Genomic DNA, 22,216 nt, shown 5'->3' with positions numbered 1-22,216 from the left:
CGTCAGGAGGAACACCCCAAGACTGAGCGTTGAAAACAACAGTGGTTTGTCATCACAGTGTCGGTCGAAAGCCCTCCAGTGTGCAAGGATTGGGAAGGGGATGGGGAAGACTTAGCTCGTTGAGATCCTCGGAAAGAGACAGTGTCGGAGTCGAGCGCCCAAGGCGAGAGTGCGACAGCAGAGTGTCGCATGGAAGAACTAGAGGCGTTAACCGTGATCATGAGAGGAGGGGTTAGAGGAGTGGAGTGAAGCGCCCTCAGGTATCCAAGTGTTTTGTTGATCATTAGGAGTTTCCTTCAGCAACTACAACGGTCATCTTGGGGCGCTTGCGAGTAGCGATGACGCTACAGCGTGTGGATGAAGGGGGCAGGAAGGGGAGACTCAGCTTGGTATTGTGTAGTATTGTAGCGCTTGGCGCTGGCCGTCGTGGTCACTTGGGGTGAGAAAAAAGCTCGACGTGACTTGGGGTAGTGGAGGTGACCGGGGAGGAAGGCAGCCTGGTGAGGAGCAAATTTATACGCGCAGGGCACGTGCTGCGCTCGCGGCGTTTGGCCTTGATAACTCTTCCGCGTCGAAGACAGCTCCCCAACCAACACACTCCATACCAAAAGTAAGTATCCTCTTCTTTTTGATCACTTTGAGATCAAGTAGCTGACAGAAGTCTTTAGTCACCACTACCATCACCACACACATCACCACCACTACACACAACATGACCACCACTGCCCCTGCCCCCATCGTCCGTCCCCGCCTCTCCTCCACGCTCTTTGCGGAGCGTGACGAGCTTGAGCGGGACATCCGCAACAACGACGCGAAGATCGCCCGATTGGCCGTCTCGCCCAGGTGGAACTGGCTGGAGCTCCGCACAGCCCGCATCGTGAAGCGGAGCTTTGAGCGCAGCCTCATCCTCTTGGGCATCGAGATCGATCTCGCCTTGGAGCGCGAGATCCAGAACATGGAGTGGCTCATGTCACAGAGCCAAGTAAGTTCTTCGAGTCTGATTGAGCCTTCATCCGGTGAACTAATGTCTGCTCAGGAGGAACTCCGTGCCCGCATCGATCTGGCCTTCAGGACGGTCTACTCCCGGTAGGCTCGTACGCCGCGGGAGGAAAGAGGAAGAGGAGGATGACAACGACGATGAAGAAGAACCGCCCCTACCACCCATTCACGTACCTGTAACGGGTCTCCCCCATTGGCTTAGGCTACCCATATCGTCTTCAATGCCTGTTGCTGGGTACGAGGACGGTATACTTGCTAGGCAACTGGTCTTAATTGACTGCGCGCTAGGCGAGGACAGTGGTATGCCGATGCGGCTATCTGTGCAAGCGGGTAGTTGGGACTTTGGCAAAGCTTCTGGCGTTGAGTGCCGCCAAAGATAAGTAACCTTTCGAGGCGAAACCAAATGAAGCTCGTGATACTGGTCGAGCGTCCCCAACACCAACAAGAGGTAAGTACTTATTCTCTTGGCTATATACTGTCGGATAACTGCATGAGCTCTAGGATCTATGTCGCCCTCCCGCGTTGTCGACGCCCCCATTCGCACTCGACCTCGACAACATGTCCCCTCCGCGATCATTCGTTGCCATACCTCGGGTCGGTGTAGTTCAGGGAAACAACGGTTCACGGTTGGGCAAAGTTGCGCAAGGAGATGGCCTGCTACAGTGGGCATCCAGACATGGTGTCTTGTGGCGGAGGTTGAATGGCAAGACAGCATCGTGCGGAATAGGGGTTGCGGTGCCTGCTCCGATGGGCATAGCCAGAGTGCCTTCAGATAGACTATATGATCCAATGCCACTCAGTCCCAACAAGCTCGTTGATTCTTGTATGCCATGGTGCTTGTGCGACTGTGATAGACCTTTTCTTTAAGAAAAGCTGGTTCAGTGCTACCTGTTATCGTGCAAGTCCATAGGCACTCAGCAGCTCCGAATTTGGCTTAAACTCGAGAAGTTCAATTGCGTTCATCGCTGCTTTATCAGTATCATGAGTGCGGAAGTCCGCTTTCAGAGACTGTCAAGACAAACTACGTCATTTGACGAATCCCAACACCATCCGCGCGTCAACCGTGGCAACGACGTCGTGAATAATAGAACTCGCTATGGGCTACATTTTGGCTTCTTTATCTCTGAAATGCGACTTGTAATGATCTTATCGCAAGTCTGGCATGATGGCACCTTAGACAAGACCATGACCGCGGTAGGGGCCTTAGCGCGGACTGACTGGCGCGAGCGCACTGCGCCAGGGTCTGGTATACTGGGCACATTCGCACATAGAATAGGTTCAAGACTCATACTTCTGGAATGATCTGACGCAGTCGTACACCGAATTCCGTTCTGTCGAAATCGGAGTAGCTACCTTGGTCGCGCAATTCTGGACCAGCCAGGCCATCAGGATGCAAGGTTGGCATATTCGCGCCCACCGTTCACAAATTCGTCTCAGAATTGGATGCAAAGTCCCCAAAATGCCCTCCTCTCTGAGATGATCGATCGGTCGCGGAGAGAAGTCGTTCACCCGATCTGTTGGAGGCTCAGTTCGATGCGCAGGCTGCTGCGTGGCACATCAACAGTGGTAACGGCCTCAGTAGATCAAGATGGCACGCGTCAACACTTGCGCAAATTACCAAGTAATGCGAAGTCGACAGTGAACTCAAGATTGTTGACGCGGGGTGCTGGAAACATCACCGTTGGATGTAAACATAACAACACCACGAAATGCTGTCAACACGACACTTGCGAGGCTTTGCGAAACCATCTCGTCATCCCAGCCAGCTTGAACTGTCACAATTGCAGTTAATACGTCATGGATCTTGGTGGTATTGCATTCACGAAGCAGCATTTGACGTCAAAAGATCAGAGAATGTCAGTGACTGATATCATGCAATAGAGAGAAGAACTTCTTCTTCAAGCAACTCGCAAGCGAGAAGACTCAATGAAAAAGGTCGCGTCAGCCAGAAGTAGTGCAATACTGGCGACACTGTGCCAGTGAGTATGAGCAAGCCCAGTGACCCACCAACTGGTTGTACAAAAATTAGCATGCAAAGTGAGCAGCTAACGCGCGCGAGAAGCAAGGACGCAATCGCGCTAGACTCCTCACATACAAAGAATGTATGCATGCGGGTGCAGGTGTTAAGCTGCTGGTGCGAGAGTAGGAGGGACGGGGGATGAGGGGTTTATATACTGGCCTGTCGCTTGGCATCCCAGGGCTCACGTGATCTGACGCTCGGTTGTTATGGTCTGAAAGGTCTCTGTCATGGCTTATCTTCGGGAGCAATCTGGCACATTGACCATAGAAATTTACAGTGACGTATCGAGCCGCCCAGGTTGCCGCACTCAGATCAACGTCCGTGCGCTTCTGGGTCCATCAAGTGCTGCCGCCTCTATCTCCCTTCGCCAGAATACTACTTTTGTCGTCACCAATTTTTGAAACAAACAAGTCGCTGCCTCGGCCTTGCGCGATGTCTAGCTAGTGAGGACCTTTCCGAAGCTTACATCCATCTGTGGTCCGGGACTGCCTTTGGGTTCAGTCCTAGACTCAATTTTTGAATACCCTTTATGTCTTTTCATCGCGTTGTCTGGCTTGCCAGTGACTTGAGGAAGAGACATGAGAGTTACATTGCTGCTTCACATCATATGGCTTCCCCAGCAACGACCATGTCGTCAGCAAGTGGCTTTTTGGTGGGCTGTTTGTAGTATCAGAGTACTCAGTAGCTCGCAGATCACGTTGTGCCAGAAGCTCTGGAACACGTCAATGGATCGAGTCACGCCAGGATGTTGCAAGAACTGGATGGAGAAAGCGCAAAATCGTGTCTTATTGTGGTGTATCTACACCAACGCCCCAGCGCCCTCGCTATGCTCCGAACCCAGATCTCTCAGAACGTGTATGCCGAATTAACGGCGGCGGTCTTGCAGCTTTGCGCGGAGGAATGCGCGGCGGAAGGCGCGGTCGCGGGCGGCGGGACGAAGACGATTCCAGAACTAGAAGTAGAAAGTCAGCATTGTGACAACTTTGGATTGACGAGCCAAAAGCACACAAAGATGGGAATACTCACGTTCTGCAGGCGCCTGGCCTCCTCTGCCTCAGCGCGAGCAACCTGCTCCCTCTCTTGCTCCTCCTTCTCCTCCTCGTTCATCCTCCTCAAGTACATTTGGAGGTAGTTGTACGCGAAGTTGGTCGCGACCCTTGACAGGCCTATGTTGGCCGGAACTTCCTCTCGCGCACGCGCAGCGACTCCCAAGTACCAGTGCATCCGGGCCAGCGAGTAGGAGGCTGACTTGTTGTCCATTGTGATATGGTGATGGTTTGGGTGGTGTGGGGTTGGATTTGGGGTTGTTGGTGAGGTTTTGTTGAGTCTGTCGCAATTGTCAGCCTTGATTATCATGATACTCATGCAGCGTAGCACGATCTCAAAGATAACTGGGATTCAAAACTTACGGTATGAGGAGTTGGTGGTTCTGGAGTTCGGTCAAGTGCAGCAACGAGGAGAAGATATAGGACTGGGGCCCGCGCAACACGTCAATAGCAACAAACTCGAACAATAGATATCAGACCTTCAGCAGAGAGCTATATGGATTGCTATTGTGCTAGAAGCTTTCAATATGGTCCATGTATACAGCATGTAAATTCCAGCCGAGTCACAATAGGTCCAGCCCAGCAACGTGGAAGTCCCTCGACCTAGAATTCTCTAAGTCACCTCGCAATTGCGCGCACTCGCATGGATAAGCTCGCCATGTACGCAACACGTAATCTCAATTTGCGTTCAAGTCCTTCACGGCTCACCTTCATCAAGCTAGCAGTGCACATGATGCTGTCGATTTTTGCACCGCCAGGGCGTCTCCTCTGGTCCCCTTCACTTTTCGGGACGCGCAATTTGTAATCTCCCTCCAGGCAAACGCGCGTGGCCTTAGTGCTGTCGTCGCTACGTCAACAAGCTTGATCAATTTTGTCCTTACCCACCTACTCACCGTTTTTTTCCACAACACACTCGCACCCCATGATCTCATTCTCCCTTGCATCTTCTTCCACCCATCTTACGTTATCAGCACCTTTGTCACTCTTTTCCACAGCTTCCTCGTCCTTTGAGATGGCAGTGTCAAGCCCCGCACGTATGGGAGCGACAACAGTCACTCGACCGCGACGCACATCAGCAGCGCGTCACCTCCAGTCAGCAGCTTCTGACATCGATACTCTGCCTCCCGGCGTTTGGGTACTCACTCTCTGTATGTCCTCCCCTCTTCTTGCTCACCCCCACCGCCCATGATGATCCTGCCGTTGGCAGAACCTACACTTTTTGAGACATGTAGAACCGCTACTCTGTGGCTGGTTCGCAGTTGATGATAGAACAAGCTTTCTGATGGACAGCATACCCACGCATTGCGCCGGAACTCTTTTTAAGATCGTATGCTGACAGCTATTTAGTAGTCCCACACCCTCTCTGCAAGGGCTCTCGAGGCAACCTCGAGCTACGTCAGGCTGTCGCGTCGCACTACCGTTCAGACCACCCTCTCCTCTTCCAAAGAAAATCGGAGAAGACAAGTGCCGTTATGCACATTCAGATTGGTAAGTCCTCCTCTGTTGCTCGCTCGTCGCGTTGCTATGATGATACCTTGTCTCCGACTACCCTCCTATATAATCTTCAAGCTAGGCGATGGCTACTCTTGGTAGCCTCCCTCATTAGCTTGCCGGATGGGTAGAGATGTCGAGATAAAAGAACAAATGAGCCATTACATTAGCCATTCCGTTCAGCACTACCTCAACCTACTGAATGCTCGCTAACTGGACCAAATCAGCGTCTCCCAGTCCCGGTCTTCCAGCGCATGCGAGAGGAGAGGACACCAGTACCTTTGTCGCGGCCGGTCGAATACTCCACTCTCATCTTGCCAGCAGCAGCTCAGCCGCAATCCTCCAAGCCCTTCATTCTTTGACGAGACTCCGCCTTCTCCAAGCTTGCGGCCTGAGGTATGGGTCCCGGCATCAGTAAGTTCTATCTCTTCATTCCCCTCACCCTCCCCTGCAATGATATCAACCCGATTAGTTTCAAAGAAAACGCTTCTCTTTGATCCGTCGAGGAACGCTGCAAAGAAGCTCGGCCTAACAACCTTGAGCTCTCCAGCAGCTATCCAGAGAGACAGCACTAATCTTCTTTGATACGCCGGCTTCTTTCTCCACATGTTTCGTTCCTACTCCTTGATATCCGCTGACCTTCCGTGGTATCTAGACATGGCGCCCGTCAGTTCCCCGTCCACACGAGACGCAGTGGTCCAGCTCGGCCAACCCTACGTCCTTCGCCTGGGTATTGGGTCGACAAGAGCAGTGCCCGCACAAATGTTGCGCCTCATGCCGGTAAGTGCCAACTCACTACCCTTACCCACTGCTACCATGAAAACAAACCGGGTTGTGGTTTAGCTTCTCGAACCACCTCCCTTGAGGAACGTTGCAACGGAATTCGGCGTAAAACCCTTGAGCTCCTTAGCTGCTAGTACGAAGACACACTCGACCATGCTGATAATTTGATCTGCCAACACCCCTTCTTACCATCCTTCATGTCTGTTTCCTGGATTTCGCTGATCTCTTTTTATACTCAGAAGTACCACATCGTCTCTTTGCTGCTCATCACGATGGCACACGAAACCACAACGGTAAGTCAAACTCTCCTCATCCTCTCACGATACCATGATGATACCACCGGTATCGTCTGAGTCCATTGATGACAACATCGTACTCGTTCCAGCTGACGTTCCCCGATCCTTTCCACACACGCTCTTGCTTTACTCCATGAGCATTCGTTAACCATCACACAGAACCGCAGTGAGTTCATAATGTCCGCTCAGCTGACAACTTCAGCATCTTCTACTTCTTGACCGATCAGACCAGGTACGTAAGCGCGCGTCCACTCCCTACTTTCTCGCAAGATGATCAACCGCCCAACTCCCGAATCGTTCAAGGGTGCTAATCGTTGGTTCACGTTTCTGACGAGACATGTCCCCCTCTTTCTGCTTCTCTCCGTTGCTGAACTTCACTGACACCTGCGAGATCAACTAAGGAACGGACGCCATCCTCAAAACACGAATTACGTCGAATGTTGCGATTGATTCAACTACGGTACATCTACATCTTGTCCCCTTCCCAATCAGCAAATGATGAGTTAGCGGGGACCACAACGGTATCTGAACATCTGCAACTCTTCATTGAAGAATCTATATCCCCACTCTGATGCCTCTCTGCTCCATTCACTCCAAACGAACAATTCCTTGAGCCATGCTGACCAGATGTATGTCAAGCAGTCTCTACGACTACGACGGCGGCGCTACCTCCTACCAACGCGCGCGATTCCTGCGCACCGTACTCCTCGAACGCAACCTCAGCTACGCAGGCTCGCGAATACAAGGCAGAAAGAGAAGGACTAGGAAACACATCAGCCACCAGGCATTTCGGCATACGTAGCAGTACAGCCCTCACAAGCTGGTACTTGCACATCATCGCGGCACGGGCATGTAGCTTCTGCCTTTCCCATGGCGCTGCTGCACACCCACACGCCGAAGAAATTCTGGTGTCACTCGACAGCCTCCGCCATGTTTCTTCCGTACTTGCTACGGCAAGTTACATGGTGGTCTTGACAGTGACATCTGCCCTTTGTAGTAAGACTTGACTGAGCTTAACCTACTCGGTCAGGTTTAAACTAGTGGCTAAATATCAACTTTGTCATAGCTAACCTGCCAGGTAAGTCACCTTCACAATCGAATTGGTCATTGCAAGTTACCCTTTACTCACATTGAACAGATCCCCTGGCTGCTCATCGTAGTCCAACTTCTCAGCGGCACGTCAACAGTCCACCGTACTTCTTCCATAAGAACGGTGGTAGGCCGTGTCGCAAGATCAAGATACCTCATTTATCCTCGTGCTCTCCGAGCATAGATGGGCAGTTGAGGTGAGCGCTACAAGGGGTGTCTTGAGCCTCATCATGGTCTTGGCATCAATAGTAGCAGCTTACATTTTGGTTCTACTTGGGGCTTGTTGGGCGTATGATGGAGCGCGAAGACAACGTGGAGCTGGAGTTGAAGCTTGTGACGGGGTTCAATTGGGGTGTATTCGGTAGATGGCTTGTGTGAAGGACTTGGTCGCAGCATGAAACTCGCAGTGTACGCCACAGCCTACAGTATCTACTGGTTCCTTTTGCTTAGATATCGAAATTGCAACTCTTCCGAACTCTCCCAATTCCCATGTGCCGCAAAAGTGAAGGTGAGCCTGCTAGAGTGGCACTGAACGCACCAAGGACGAAAATCCAAAGGAAGAGAAAACTTGCACCATCACTGTTTCCTCACCGCGCGACGTGCAATTTCCCGCTTCTCACGGTGAAATCTCCTCCCCCGCTCCTCTTCCCAAAGCGTATGTGTGAGGATGAAGAGGGGGAGCAAGGTAGGTAGGTACAAATCCGCGTCTCTGACTGACTTTTGCTCCTTAACCCATCCACCCACCTACATCAGTATGTATTCTTCTGAACCTTCTATTCCAGCTTCAAATCACAGTGTTAGGGTACATGTAGCTAACATAGATATGCGTAGATCTCAAACCAAATCATCACCACCACCATGCCTGCTTCGTGGGAATACGCCCGCGCCATCCACCTCTGCCGCCGCGAAATCGCCTTCCTCAAGGCTGCCCGCCGCCGCCACCATCAGTGCGGGACCTTTACGGTCGACGAGGACATCGCGCTTCGGCGCAAGATTCGCGAGCACCGGCGCGGGCTGGCCGTGTTCATCCCAGCGTACCGGATGGCCGTGGCCCTCGAGGCCAACTTCCAACGTAAGTTTTATCCCTTTCACCTATTTGTGGTAGTCAGGTGTTGTAGCATTTGAAGCTGCATTAGCGAAATGCCTTCATTGACACTACATTCTACTATACTTAATTGAAATAGTGCTAACGTGTAAACAGAGACGTAAAGCCTCGCGCCTGCCTGCCTGCCTGTCTGCCTGCCTGCCTCGCGCCCTCGTCTCCGCGCCCGCGCCCGCGCCTCCTTGCGCCGGTGCCGCCCTTCGGGGACAAGAAGATGACCTCGGGCGGAAACTTTGGGCCCTAGGCCATACGATTTGAATACATTGGATAGAATGTTTCCTCCTCGCCATATTATGCCGTCTTGATCTCCTCTGTGCCAGTGATGTGTATACCTAAAGACTACCTACGCACCTATCAGCCGCCCATCTCCAAGCCACATGTATGCCTCACGACGTGTTACAAACTTCGTATCACAGCATAAAGAGCGACATGTAGGGTCCTGGCATCCTTGTATTCCTACTTACAGCGGGTATAAAGCGAATGTCTACTCCAGCCTCTACTCCTCCAACCAGTCCGCAGCACTACCAATAGCCCTACTAACAATGCCAACCCATCTCTCAACCCCCTCTTCGCTCTTTTCCTCAATCGCCTCAACGATGCCAGGGAACGTGGCACCAGAATAGCCCGTCCACTTCCCAGGTGCGAAGACGACATGCTTGAACCAGCTTCGGCCGTCAAGACCATCCGGGAACAGGAACTTTCTCTCTAGGTACTTGTACTTTGTGTTGATGCCGCGGATGGCGAGGTATAGTTGCACCTTCTTCCAGGGCTGCCACCAGGGAATGTCGCCGATGTTTTCGTATTGCGCTGCGAGATCAGCGGCGGTGGCGTCGTGGAGGATGGACGCGAAGAGGAAGTGGGAGACGGCTTCATCGAGAGGTTGAAAGACTTCGCTGGAGTCTTTGTTTGGGGGACCAGCGTCGAAGGCCTTTCGTTTGACGGCGTCGACGTAGGTCTGGAGGCCGACCGCGTAGTCTGTGGCATTCAGTTGGAGAATGGGCGTCTCGACGAGCTTGGCTGCCACGAGCGCCCACATCTTGGCGATAGTGGCATGGTATTCGAAGGTCGGGTCGCCGTACTTCTTCATCCAGTCGAAGGAGTCGTAGTTGCTGTGATAGTGGTAGACTGCTGACTTGGCGTCAAAGCCGAAGCCCATGTCAATACATGGAATGCCGGCGAAATCCTGAAAGGCCGTGAAGTCGCTGCCAGAGCCCATCGTCTCAATGCGCTTGTCCCAAACATCGTAGACAGATTGGCCAGCGACAGTCTGGTTCGGGGACATGACCATACGAGCTTGTAGATGTTAGCTGATGATCAGTACCAGGGTATGACGGCAAGCTTACCGACTTCCTCCACCACACTGCTCATCAAGGGCGCCGCCGAGAGCTTGAAGTTCGGGCCTGCTGTGGCGACGTCGACATTCAGATATGCGACTGTGGAACCAGAGAGCCAGGGCAGGTATTCCTCAACCCACTCAGTGCTGCCAACCAAGCCGTACTCCTCTCCGTCCCAGCTCGCGAAGACGATTGTCCTCATTGGCTTCCAGCCAGCCTCCATGGCAGCTCCAAAGCTTCTGATGACCTCGTTGAGCGCTGCGCTGCCGCTGTTTGGGTCTCCTGCGCCTCCAGCAATCCAAGCATCACGGTGGTTGCCGAGAACAACGACTTCATCGGGAATGGTGCCGTTGATGATTCCAATGACATTCCACAAGGGCGTCGTAACGTACTCCTGCTCGTTGACCAGGTTGAGCACGAGATCGTCTGGCGAAGGCCCAATGTTATATTCCACGCCCTTATAGTCCAAACCGCCGCCGTGCCAGTGCTCGTTGAAGGATGAGGCTTTCGGACCGTGGCCATTGAGGGCTTTCAGGAGGGGAAGCGCGTCGAGGTAGGAGATGGGAAGGGATGGGATGTGTGGCATCGCGTGGTCGACGGACTGGCGAGGGCAGCCAGGTTTCGAGGGATAGCCTGGAGTGGTAGGGTCACCTGGCGCAAAGCCTGTAGATTGTTAGCATGGCACGACAGAATGATGGCTAACAACTTACTCAAGAACTGGACGCTTCCTCGCTGGACGCTGCTGGGCTCTCTGGCCGGTCCGTCGGGATATGTCGCAACGCCGTTCTTCTCGGTGACCTCTCCATCATCGCCAGGGTCGGTGTACATGGCGACACCCACCATGCCCAGCTCTTGCGCGCGCTTAACCTTGAGACCGCGGAAGACGCCTCCGTACTTGGCCAAGGCGATCTTGCCCTCCAAACTGACGTTGGCCGCCTGTAGCTCCTCAAAGTCTCTGTACGTTCCGTAGTTGACGAAAACGTACCGTGCCGTCACATTACCGGAGGCGCTGTATCCGTGGAAGGTCGGCACGCGATCTGCGAGCTGGCTTGACTTGTCCTCGTCCAAGACGTCTTCTTCCAGTCGCGCTTCGTATTTGACCTTCCACTCTTGCTTTGTCGTGCTGTCAGCCGCGTCTTCCTTGTCGCCAATCTTCTCCATGAGTGCCAATCGATGGCCCTTGGGGTAATTGATGTAGACGTCGTAGTCGACAATGGTGCTTTCGACTCCCCATTCCTGCCATCTTTCCCTGGTCCACAGCGCCTGGCTAAGGTTCTTCCCGGCGAGATGCGGTCCGCTGGTGTAGTACCTGCTCCATTCTTCTGCCTTTGCAGCACTGGGTGTTTCCAAGAGCGCCGCCTTGAGGCCTTCGAAGTCCAGGGTCGTCTTTCGCGCCCATCCGTCGGGTATTTGCGAGGTCGATAAGGAAGATGCCGAGAATCGTGATGCAGGGGCTACTTCGTCTTGAGTGGGTGGCGCAAAGGCGAAAAGGAAGACGGCAGCAAGTCCTCCGGCGATTATCGTCGCGCTCAGCAAAGTCGTGCATACGAATCGAAGGCGATGGTGTGGGTATCGGTCGCGATGGGGTCGGACATCGACGCGCTGAATCAGCGGGGTGCTTTCGTCGGCCATTGTCGCTGGCTTCTCATTGCTCGCCGGGAGCTGCATATACAAACAAGAGGATTCTTTCACACCTGGCCAGAGGCATGCAAGATGGAAGTTGAGATAAGAGACAGCTGCGCGGAGCTATGCCGGACACCGAGGTCGATGGCGTCACGCACTTATCTCGTCCTATCTTAGCGCGGCTGCCATGTCAGGGGTCTGAGGACCCGCGGAATTTGCTGCCAACATCAGACCTTCATCTGCATCGCACATCTCTTCGAAAGGAGCGCGCAATCTGGCAGGCACCTCTAATCACGCAGTTGAATCTTGTGAAGCTTCATTCTATGCAACTGACTGTTCATCAACCGCGTGCTCGCCCTCCGCACGTCGTGCACAGCGTCATCCGGCCATCGTACGCCATGCATTCCACCTGAAGTTTTGTGTCTGTAATGCTTTCGCAAACTATGACAATAATGGCGATTTGCTTCTACGGTCTAGGAAAGACTTTCTGTATCCTCGCGCAATTTCTGCCATGTCATCTGGCTCATGTCCTCAACTCATCTCTCCACACAACGCATTGTCTTCTTCGTCAATGATTCTTGTCTATCAACTTCTTCCGGTTCTAGATTTCCTCGGCTTTCGCACCTGCGGATCTCATGTTGCCGTCTTCAATATCAAATGACGAAAACAGTCAGCAGCCCTATCAGAGTCTCTGTGCGCCGCGACGTCGTTGCTTCTTCTTGTCATTTTCCGCACAATGTCCTCCTACACAATTTTGCCCTAACGCTGTCTCGTCGTAAGCTGTGCCTCGTTCTCAGTCAACAAAGACGTCGTGAAGATCGTATGATGGCCGTCACATCCATTGTCGCATTGTCAACGGCGAGGTCGACACTGGATAGAAGCAATGCAAGTGGACTTATATACCAACGCCTACTTCTTCCCTGTGATGGTTCAGAATCCTCTCCAGTCCGAACTTACCCAACATTGCAATCTTGACGCAAACGCAACACCCCGAGCCCAACACGTCGAACCCGCAACACGAAATCCGCAACAAAATGGCCACTCCCTCCACCGAAGCCCCCCAGCTCATGGGTATCACAGGCGATAACTGCGCATCCTGCAAGTCGACTACCGTCCCACTTTACGACTTGCCTTGCCACGAGAGCGACGACTTCCACTGCCGCGACTGCCTCACCAAGACCTTCCACGCCGTCAACGACCAATTCGTACGATGCCCACACCCGTCATGCCGCCGTATTGTCGGCTTCGAGCAACCTACACCCCTCGCGCAGAACCTCCATCTTGACAACGAGTTCTACGACCGGGAGCGCATCGACAAGATCCGCGAGCAGCCGGAGGTCATGAACAACCTGATCGCGTTCGTAGGCGAGGAGGCTGAGGTCATTTTACAACACGTCTACACTATGTTCGAGGACCAGCTCCTGGATCCCGTAGCCCTCGGCGGCGTCGCTGGACACTACACTGCGCGTGCCGCAAACACGCTCCTAGCCAGCTTCGCCTGCAACCCCTTCGTCTGCGGGCTCCTCGCTCAAATTAAGGGCACGTTCAAGCTAATGACTACCCCGTATGAGCTTGAAGAAGACCTCAATACCCTTCTTGATAGACTGCTTCACGAGTACGCGCAGTTGAACTATGGGAACGAACTCACTCGTCACGGTATTGATTTGGAGCATGAGGGCGCGGTGCTGGCTACTGCACTGAACAACTACAAGCCCTTCAATGAGCTCAAGGAGAATTGGGAGCTGATCATCAAGAAGTGGGTAGAGCTGCTGGCTTGGAGGCACTTGGAGCGCCTGGCACCGCCTGAAGGAGGTGCTGCGGAGCGTAAGAACCGTCAGTTCTAGGGCATAACATGTAGGCCAGAATCACGTCGCGAGTATCTCATAGTATAGCATGCCGTCTTTCCAATCAATATCATCATTATGTCCTACTGTAGCCTGCCGTATCTCTGCTCGTACGTCACATCAAAACTGCTGCCGCACTGACCCGTCCACGCGTACCTTCCCCGTCTGCTCCCGGCCAACCACATCACTCCCCCGCTCCTTCCCTTTGCAAAGTCACCCTCACCACGACTTTTAATCTCCCGGTGTTCCCCCGACAGCACCTGGGCACGACCCCCGACAGCATGACTAAGAAGCTCCGTGCTTTCAGGCTCTTGGCGGCCCTCCCTCCCACTATATAAACAGCCGATCCCCCTGCCCAAACCACCAACTCACCTTCTCCCGCCGGGCCTCTTTAGATAGTTGCTTTCTGCTTTCTGCTTTGCTTTCTGCTTTCTGCTTTCTGCTTTTGCTTTCTTCTTTCTGCACTTCCCCAAGAATCTGCTAACTCGGCTTCTGTACAGACTCGGTAAGGCTTCCTCCGCCTCGCATACGGCGATCCTCACCTTAGCTCGCAAGAGCTAAGACCGAATCCTCTTCGCATTTCGCAGCGATGGGGTAGAGTGTGGGCTCTCATTGAGTGCAGTGCTTCATGCACTGCCTTGAGGAAGGCTTCTTTGACTGTGATTTCGAATTTGTTGTTGTTTTGACTTCAGTGTGCTTTGACTTCGCTTATATATGACTTGACTTGATTTGACCTTTGCCTATCTTCAGTGCTATGCCATGCTCATGATATATGTCTTCGCTACTCTGGCTCCTTATCGATAAGACTGTGCTATTCTCCATGTCATTCTCCCTACGAGTCTTCCTTTGTTTATCTATACCAGAGTGTTACTACGCTCAGGCAGTGCGATATCATAGTCGATATGCTGCTCATTTTGCGCCTATGTTGCGACTCCCAACACTCTACCCGCTTCCATCAAACCCCGCGACACGCACATTTTGAACCAGGTCATTGTCCAGTCAGCTTCTGCGCCTGCAGTTCGTTATGCTCAGCCTCTTCTGGCTGGATATCCAACGCGACCAGCGCAGTCGAATGAAGGACGGCAGGACAACTGTGACTCACATTTGGAGAACGAGCACGACAACCGCCGCGACAACAACCGAGGAGCTATCGTGGCCCTTACGCGTGGCCACTCACTGATCAATAAGAAGCTAGACGTCGACTTCACCGCAGTGCAAGACGTCTCGACCATCCAGGCTATCACCAAGCACGCTACGTATGTCCTTCCACGCGCTCCATGCCTTTACACGCTGACTTTTGACTACCAGGGTACTGTGCTACGAGCATACTCTCCCCCAACATCGCCGCAATCCGCTCTGCCACTTCGAAGTGAGACGAACACGTTCCCGATGTATACGCTGCCAACCGTTCTTAACCCCGCGCGAGACACCCACACAGTTTGGATGACTCAAAGGTTGCCCTTGAGATTCGCAAGGTCGGCGCTTCGCCCCATGATACTGCGGTGACGCGACGCAGACGAGCGACTCACGGTTTTCGATATCCATATGTACCCATTCAATCAGGTCCCCTCGGGAAGAGAGAAGCATCTTCAACACAAGAACTCGCAAGGTCGGCGGATAAGGAATATACTAGCCTACGAGCAAGGACACAGGAGTTGCTGAGCGCATACACTGGGACGCTGGACCTGCTTGGTAACAATATTTTCGTGCGGTTGGAGGAATTGGGCAAGGTTCATTCGGGGATACAATACGGTCTACCAGATATCACAGGCAAGCACAAGGGCAATCGACATCACAAGTTCTCAGTAGATCAATAGAAGTGTAAATATCGGTTAAATAACCAAAGCGCTATGCTACAAGAAACGGGTGTATATACACAAAAGAAGCGAAACAGTCGTCGTATCCAACGAACGAACCATCAAAAGGTAGTCTCTCTCAGAAGAAGGGTATCCATCAAATCATATCATCCCCAGCGTGTTTGCTCAACGCTTACAAGAAAGAGCGAGCGTGGCGGCGGGCCTTGGAGGCAGAGCCGCTGGCCTTGCCCTCCAACCAGGTGATGAAGGTGTCGATGGTGAAGCTCTCGGGGAGGGCGTCACCGCCGGTGGAAGGAGCAGCGGAGGGAGTGGCGGAAGGAGCAGTGGAAGGCTCGGCCTCGGGGGTAGCGATGGGGCTGGCAGAAGCGGCGGGGGTGGAAGGGCTGGCGGCGGGTGCAGAGGGGCTGCTGGTGGCGCTGGGAGCAGCGGAAGGAGTGCTGGGCTTGGTGGGAGTGGTGCCGTTGCTGGGAGCGGAACCAGAGCCGCCGGAGCCGAAAAGAGGAGGGCCGGGGACGGTGTAGTCGATGTTGGCGCCGTAGGGGCTGAAGAGGATACCGGGGTCGGTGGGAGTGTAGAGCTCAGTGCCGATAACGCCCTCTGGAGTCTCGGTTCCGGAGCCAGTGACCTCGATGTTCAAGCCTGGAGATTCAATTAGTGATTGGTTCTTCATGTGACTGGCGGGGTATTCTTACATTGAGGGTAGTTCTGGGCGCCGTTCACATCACCACCGCCGTGGAGGGCAATGATCTCGTGGCGGAAGACGTACTTGCCAGCGGCAAGGCTCTCGGGGACAGTGACGGGCCAGGTGTTGTTTTGGCCAATCATCTTGACGGCAGCCCACTCGCCGTTCTCGTAGCCAGCACCGTCGATCTTGGTCCACTTGAGCTCCTCCTTCTTGACGGCGGTAACGTCGCCAGTGTAGGGAGCGACGTAGGTGATGACGGGACCGACGTGGCTCTCGGGCCAGGTGCTCCAGTGGAACTCAACGGTGCCACCGGCGGCGACCTTGGCCATGCTGTCGGAGCTGCCCTCGGGGCTGGCGGCCTTGTGGCAGATGATGTCGGCATCACCGAAGGAGTTGGGCTCGACGAAACCGTTGTCGAGGTTCTCAGCGTACCAGCCAATGTGCTCTGGTACCTGACCGCCGTTCTGCTTGGCGTAGTAGTAGTCGAGGCTGAAGCCCTGCTGGAAGACACCGTCGATGGTGACGCCGTTGACAATGCCGTGGGCAGTGGCGGTGGCAGCGAGAGCCGCGATGGCGCTAAGGGAGGTAACGGTCTTGTACATGTTGACTGATGTAGATGGAGTTCTTCGAAAGAATAGAGTTGGTAGGTTCGATAGAGACGAAAGTTTGGAAGTTGTTGAAAGAGTGTCTGCCGGCTTCACACAGTGAAGGACTTTGATGAACGAATGTGAGTTGAAAAGAAGGGACTGGTATAGAACCGAAGATTGAAGCTGTAGCGATGGTGCTTGGAGTGAGGTACGAGGTGCCCTATTTATTCAGTTCAGTCTCTGCTCCTACAAATGCTCGGCATACATCGACCCACATCCTGGGCGACTCGCAAAATGAGAGCCCAGAATGGTGGGTTCATGCTGGGCGCGCAGGAATATGCATCCCGCGTTGTTTGAATCGCCATGTTTCCTGTTGCGGAGAGACAAGCGACATTGTCAGGATGCGCAGGCCGTTTCCTGCCTGCAGCCAAGAGCCATCCCACGCCTCCGAACCAGTTCCAGAATCACTGCGCCCTGCCACAATCCAGTTCTCAGTCTCCGGTATGCATCGTACGCAGCGTATTCGTCGTCATGAATCGTTCCGGTCGGCGTTGTTGTGGTTTCGGGTTCGAGCGATAACGTGCAGCGGGGCCGCGCGAAACGTGCATCCCGCGTGTTCCTGGATCCGCCCTTGCATAGTAGACGCCGCCAAGAGCTTAGTTGTTTCTGTCAAACGAGGTGCCGAGGAACGCCGCATTGTGTGGCGCCTGTCAGATGTCTAGATCCGATCGTGCTGGGTTGGTAGATGTAGTGTTGATGAACGGCAGGGTTAATGTTCATGCCCTCGATGGCGGGCTTGAAAGGTACGTCAGTAAGACGGTCCGGTTGCCGAACCCAGCTGCCGTGACCTCATCATGTCATCCCATCTCCAAGACACTCCGACCGACCAAATTTTGTCGCATGCAACACCAAGCTTCCTTCGATCCTGCACAATATCCACACCGATGTTGTCGACTCGTCAACGTCGCGCGCGCAACCGTTATGCACCCCTGACAGCGTAACCGATCCTTGGGGCCCACCACCGAACTTCGCGTGTGCAGCCTGGTTTCAGACGTGAAACGGCCAATATTGCCCCCAATGGTAGTGAGCGGAGATGCGCCTAGATCGAGGCAGGCGTGTTTGACGACATCGTCGTCGATATTAATCAAGTCGGGTATTCGGGGGCGGCGCTTCTTGGACGGCTGGCGGTGCAACTGCATCTCAGGCGCGGCGCCGTCGACTTTAACATCTTTTTACCTTTGTCTTTAACCGTTCTGCCTTTTAGGCTGTCGATGTAAATGGGGTGGGCCTGAGGCTGTTTCTTCTTCTCTATGTCTCAAACGTAGCTCGTGATGAACATCCACAGCAGGTTGGTATGACGGAGTGCCATCTCTCATCTATTCCAGTACGTACCTTTCAATCAGTCTCATAGTGTGCCGCAGCCGGAGTCTACCTGGCTCTTTTCAAGCTGTTATATTGCGTTTCTTTTTCTGTGGCGTAGGCCCTATCTCCACCGCACATATTGCCAATACTCCTCTTCAGTCCTCCTTGTTCACATCAAGCTAGGTTTTTTGCAACTATCTGTCAATGTATCGCCCTTCTAAGACCTCCCGGGTATGTCATTTCGTCGTTGTTTCCAAGGTGCTGGTATGACGTAGTCGCAGTGTGCCGTCTAGCAACACCAAAACACCGCACTGAGCAGCCAGCATCTCAGTATCTCAGCATAGCATGCACCTCCAGGCACCGTCGTTACAATCTACCCGTCACCGCAAAACTCCTCGAGTACCTCCACGCAATCTCATCGCACTGCTGTCCCTCAAGTCAGAATACAATGTGCCCTCCCCGCCGCTCTCACTTATGGCACATATGCCGCGTAAACCCTCTGTATTCCATCAAAACAACTCAACCCGGGTCTCTTAGTGGAGTGGTAACACGTTCACCAACAGTTCCTGTGAGTACAGAGTGTCAGTTGACGCTGGCACCATCAGTGTCCCGGTCACTTGACTGGTGATAGCTGTGCTTTGCAGTGTTTGTGAGAGACGCTTGTTCGACTCAAGCAGAGACCAAGTATATCATCTTTTTTTGCTAGATTTAAGTACGTAAGTAAGGTAAGGTGAAGGACAAGTGCGTTTGCGTGGGTGTGCCGCTCCAATTTTGATTTTCGTTGGCGACTTGTTTGGGGTGAAGGACAGAGCTTTTTTTTACCGACGTTGTCTTCAGTTTTCCACACAACTCTAATAATTCTATATGTATTATGGAGCTGGTTCTCTCTTCATCAAAACACACCAGGCTTCTTGGTCTAATGGTATGACGACACAGACCGACAGGTTCTCCGTCAAGGTCATTTGTATAGTATTGTGTTGAAGGTAACTTCGGACCTGCTTGGAATGCCATCGTGACGCGCCCTACTTGTGTAGATCAAGGTTCGATCCCTTGAGAAGCTATCATTTTTTGCTTGTATAGACGTCCCGGATCATGTCTACATCCGCTTATTTTTTGTTCAAGGTCTGGGCAACTTTCTCTTTTAAGGAATACGACGACGGTAGCGGTTGAGTATCTACAACCGACGACGTCAATGTAGGCTCTACGGCCTTTTATACCTTGATGTTGCGCTGATTGTGGTCTTTTTGTATCCTGTAAAGCTTGTTGTGGTATGGCACGCGTTGATTGAAAAGTATACGTAAGCGGCTACTCCAACCACGCCTGCAGACCGCCAACCAGCAAAACAGCAATACCCAACACCCACTGCGCAACCCCAAAGGCACCCTGTACGTCGCCCTTCCTGACCGTCCACAGAATCGCGAACACCGCACTACCCAAGCCGCAAACACCCATCATCACCGCCCACACGCGCTGCGCAAGGAACCCCTCCACGAGATGAACGCCCCAGCCCATACCGAACTCCAACCGCTGCCTCCGTTTCGGACTGCGAAGATACGTAATCAGCTCGCCCTCATAATCCTGCGGGTGCTTGAACAGATGGAGGAGATAGGTGCTACCAACAGGCGGCAGGAGGTCGTTAGGCTCGAAGGTGTACGGATGCTGAGACGGCGCTGCAGACTTCTCTGGTTCGCTGGTCGATGCTGAAGAGGCAGCTGACTTGGGAGGCATAGACGGTGTCGCACGGATATCAGCGAAGCGATTGCGATGGACTTCGAATTGAACAAACTCGATGGTCGTTAGCCCGCGAAGACGAGCCCAGTTGAACCACCGCCGATTGAGCTGGTCATAGTGCTCTCGCAGCGCGAGCGCTAGATCTTTGTCGCTTCTCACGCGCCCTTCGTTGACATCGAGATGGACGATCTTGGGTGTTAGGCGGCCCTCATTTGCGCATGTCAGGAGCCAGGATTCTTGGACGAAGGACGGCATGCGGACACTGAAGGGGTTACTGGCTACAGTACGCGACGGACTATACTTGGAAGGATCGCTGCCTCTGGTCCAAGAGTTAGGCCCGCCGTATGTCGACGATGGCGTGGTCAATGTGGACGCTCTGCTCGACGAGTCAAAGATGGAGGCCATCGATGATGCGGTGCTGCTTTGGCTGGTAGGGCTATGTGGTGTATGAGATCTTGGGCGGTTAAGATAAGCTTCAAGAAGGCGGGCAGCATTGGGTCGCTGTTCGATAAAGTCGTCAAACAATGGCTCACCACATGACTATATCTTGTTAGCATCGTTCACAGAAAGAGTATGCTGAGTTACTTACGCAAGTCCATCGCACCCGCACATGCCCCTGCGGCACGGGCGGTTCAGTACCGAATGTATCACGAAGCAATCGAAAGCCTTCGTAGGCTTTATCTGACAACGCACTCAATGCAAGACCCCAGTACCTCAATGTTGTGTTTCGACCCTCAGGAGATGCCATCCGTATTTCTGCTTCCGGAGGTAGCGGTATTTCGCCAACATGATCGTCAATGGATGGTTCGACAATGGTGGGAACTACAGGCTTTTCGAATCTATCATCAAGATCCTCATTCTCGGACTCAATTTGATCTAAAGCTCTTCTTAGCGCTTCACGGAGCTCATCTGCGCGACTCGCCCCTGCCGATTGCGGTGATAGCAGTGCATTGGCGTCCTCGGTATCTATTGACGAAGAAGAGGACGATGCGCTCTTCCTTATTCTAGGTGATCTCTTGCGGCGCGTCGCCGGCGAAACATGAGCTGACTTGGTCTGAGGTACGTCGGTGTTCAACCGTAAGCCATGTTTGGGTCTGGCAGGGACATGAAGATCGTCTGCTGATGCATGACGAAGATGCCGTGGCTTCGCCGCGCTCGTGTGTCGCATCGGTTGCGACCAGGTGGCATACTCATCGGACGCTAGATCGATTCCACTCGACTTTCGAGACATGGGACGGATACGTTCCCGCAAAGTAGTCGAGTTCACTATATCCTCTACAACTTGACTATCGGATGCAAAGGTTGCCGGTCCCACGCGACGCTTGACGGATTTGTGAGCATCTGACCGTTTGAGGTCTAGGTTCGCCGCTCGGCTCTTCACACGGGGACGCGTCTTCTTCTTCTCGACACGCTTTCGTACAGGTCCAACGAGTGACAGACCGCGGGTTGGCGTCTTCACGATACTGGAGACTGAGGCTGACCGGGTAGGAAACATTGATGGGGTCTGAGATGACGGTTCTGCATCAGTCTGATCTTCATCCATACGGTCGTATATCGAGCGGATGTCTGGTATCAGAGTCTCAGCATCACTGAAGCCATCCTCTGCAATCGAAGTCCGGGCTAGACTATTGCGCGGCAAATGACTCCTTGGTGGAATTGTGGACGGCGGTGATCGTTGGATGCCTGATGTGTTGGAAGTACCGATCTCGAAGATATCGTCGCGACCCAAGAGACTGTCGGTATTTGATGCAACAGCTGGAGAAGGAGAATACAGCTCCGCAGGCAAAGTCGCCGAGTCAAGCTCTGGAGTCGCAAATACCCGTTCTGAGCCAACCGCTTGACCCAAATCAACTTCGGCAATCTCGTTCGAATCGGTTGAGCCTTTCAACAAGCGCACCACGTAGCCCTTGCCTTTTTTCTTGATCCTGGCCTTGATGTCGGTAAGTCGTTTAGACTGGGTGGAAGCCGTTGAGTCGCTCCGCGAGAAGGACACATTCCAATCTGGCACTACTTTTTTGAGAAAGTCAGGAGGCACATTGTCCAGGTCGGCCCAGCCTTGCCTTTCGTGGAGAGGAGTGCTTGGCGGACTCGTCTTTTGAGGAACTGAGCTCTCGACACTAGACTTGAAGCCATCTCGTAGAGTCGTAGACGCGGCAACATTAGGTGCACAACTCAGAGGCACACCGATCGACGATTGTTGTTTCGGGCCCAGGTTGAAGACGAGCTGAAATTGGCCGGGATTGCGTGCATCTTCTTGGAGATTGAGAGTGAACGGCACCGATTGCGTCTTTTCGTATTGTGGAAGAGGCGTTTCGCGCCCCGCATCAGACATCTTTGGATCATTGCTCATTGGGTGCTGCTGATTGAAGCGCAAAGGCACAGGAGAAGCGATTGAAGAAGCCTATCG

General features: G+C 53.3%; 6 protein-coding genes across 6 annotated transcripts; 2 read left to right on the top strand and 4 right to left on the bottom strand.

Moving 5' to 3' along the window:
• Positions 1-712: 712 nt before the first annotated feature.
• J4E92_008123 (uncharacterized protein) lies at positions 713-1,090 on the top strand (the record flags this gene model as incomplete). The annotated part of the gene is made up of 2 exons (XM_051499479.1): positions 713-982; positions 1,037-1,090. 2 exons carry the CDS (start codon positions 713-715, stop codon positions 1,088-1,090), a joined length of 324 nt encoding a protein of 107 aa, XP_051350262.1.
• A 2,794-nt stretch (positions 1,091-3,884) lies between these two features.
• J4E92_008122 (uncharacterized protein) lies at positions 3,885-4,279 on the bottom strand (the record flags this gene model as incomplete). Its single annotated transcript, XM_051499478.1, has 2 exons — positions 3,885-3,971; positions 4,046-4,279. 2 exons carry the CDS (start codon positions 4,277-4,279, stop codon positions 3,885-3,887), a joined length of 321 nt encoding a protein of 106 aa, XP_051350261.1.
• Positions 4,280-9,322: 5,043 nt separating this feature from the next.
• On the bottom strand, positions 9,323-11,792 carry J4E92_008121 (uncharacterized protein; the record flags this gene model as incomplete). The annotated part of the gene is made up of 3 exons (XM_051499477.1): positions 9,323-10,119; positions 10,170-10,823; positions 10,871-11,792. The coding sequence occupies 3 exons, from the start codon at positions 11,790-11,792 to the stop codon at positions 9,323-9,325; spliced, it is 2,373 nt and encodes a 790-aa protein (XP_051350260.1).
• A 1,025-nt stretch (positions 11,793-12,817) lies between these two features.
• Positions 12,818-13,627, top strand: J4E92_008120 (uncharacterized protein; the record flags this gene model as incomplete). Its single annotated transcript, XM_051499476.1, has 1 exon — positions 12,818-13,627. One exon carries the CDS (start codon positions 12,818-12,820, stop codon positions 13,625-13,627), a length of 810 nt encoding a protein of 269 aa, XP_051350259.1.
• A 1,989-nt stretch (positions 13,628-15,616) lies between these two features.
• J4E92_008119 (uncharacterized protein) lies at positions 15,617-16,731 on the bottom strand (the record flags this gene model as incomplete). The annotated part of the gene is made up of 2 exons (XM_051499475.1): positions 15,617-16,083; positions 16,137-16,731. 2 exons carry the CDS (start codon positions 16,729-16,731, stop codon positions 15,617-15,619), a joined length of 1,062 nt encoding a protein of 353 aa, XP_051350258.1.
• Positions 16,732-19,383: 2,652 nt separating this feature from the next.
• J4E92_008118 (uncharacterized protein) lies at positions 19,384-22,141 on the bottom strand (the record flags this gene model as incomplete). Its single annotated transcript, XM_051499474.1, has 3 exons — positions 19,384-20,349; positions 20,399-20,903; positions 21,156-22,141. The coding sequence occupies 3 exons, from the start codon at positions 22,139-22,141 to the stop codon at positions 19,384-19,386; spliced, it is 2,457 nt and encodes an 818-aa protein (XP_051350257.1).
• Positions 22,142-22,216: the final 75 nt, after the last annotated feature.

Source organism: Alternaria infectoria (genome assembly GCF_024043175.1).
Source record: "Alternaria infectoria strain BMP 0036 chromosome Unknown scaffold_15, whole genome shotgun sequence".
NCBI classification, from domain to species: Eukaryota; Fungi; Ascomycota; class Dothideomycetes; order Pleosporales; family Pleosporaceae; genus Alternaria; species Alternaria infectoria.
The sequence above is the reverse complement of the archived record's forward strand: the minus strand, read 5'-3'. Positions and strand labels throughout refer to the sequence as shown.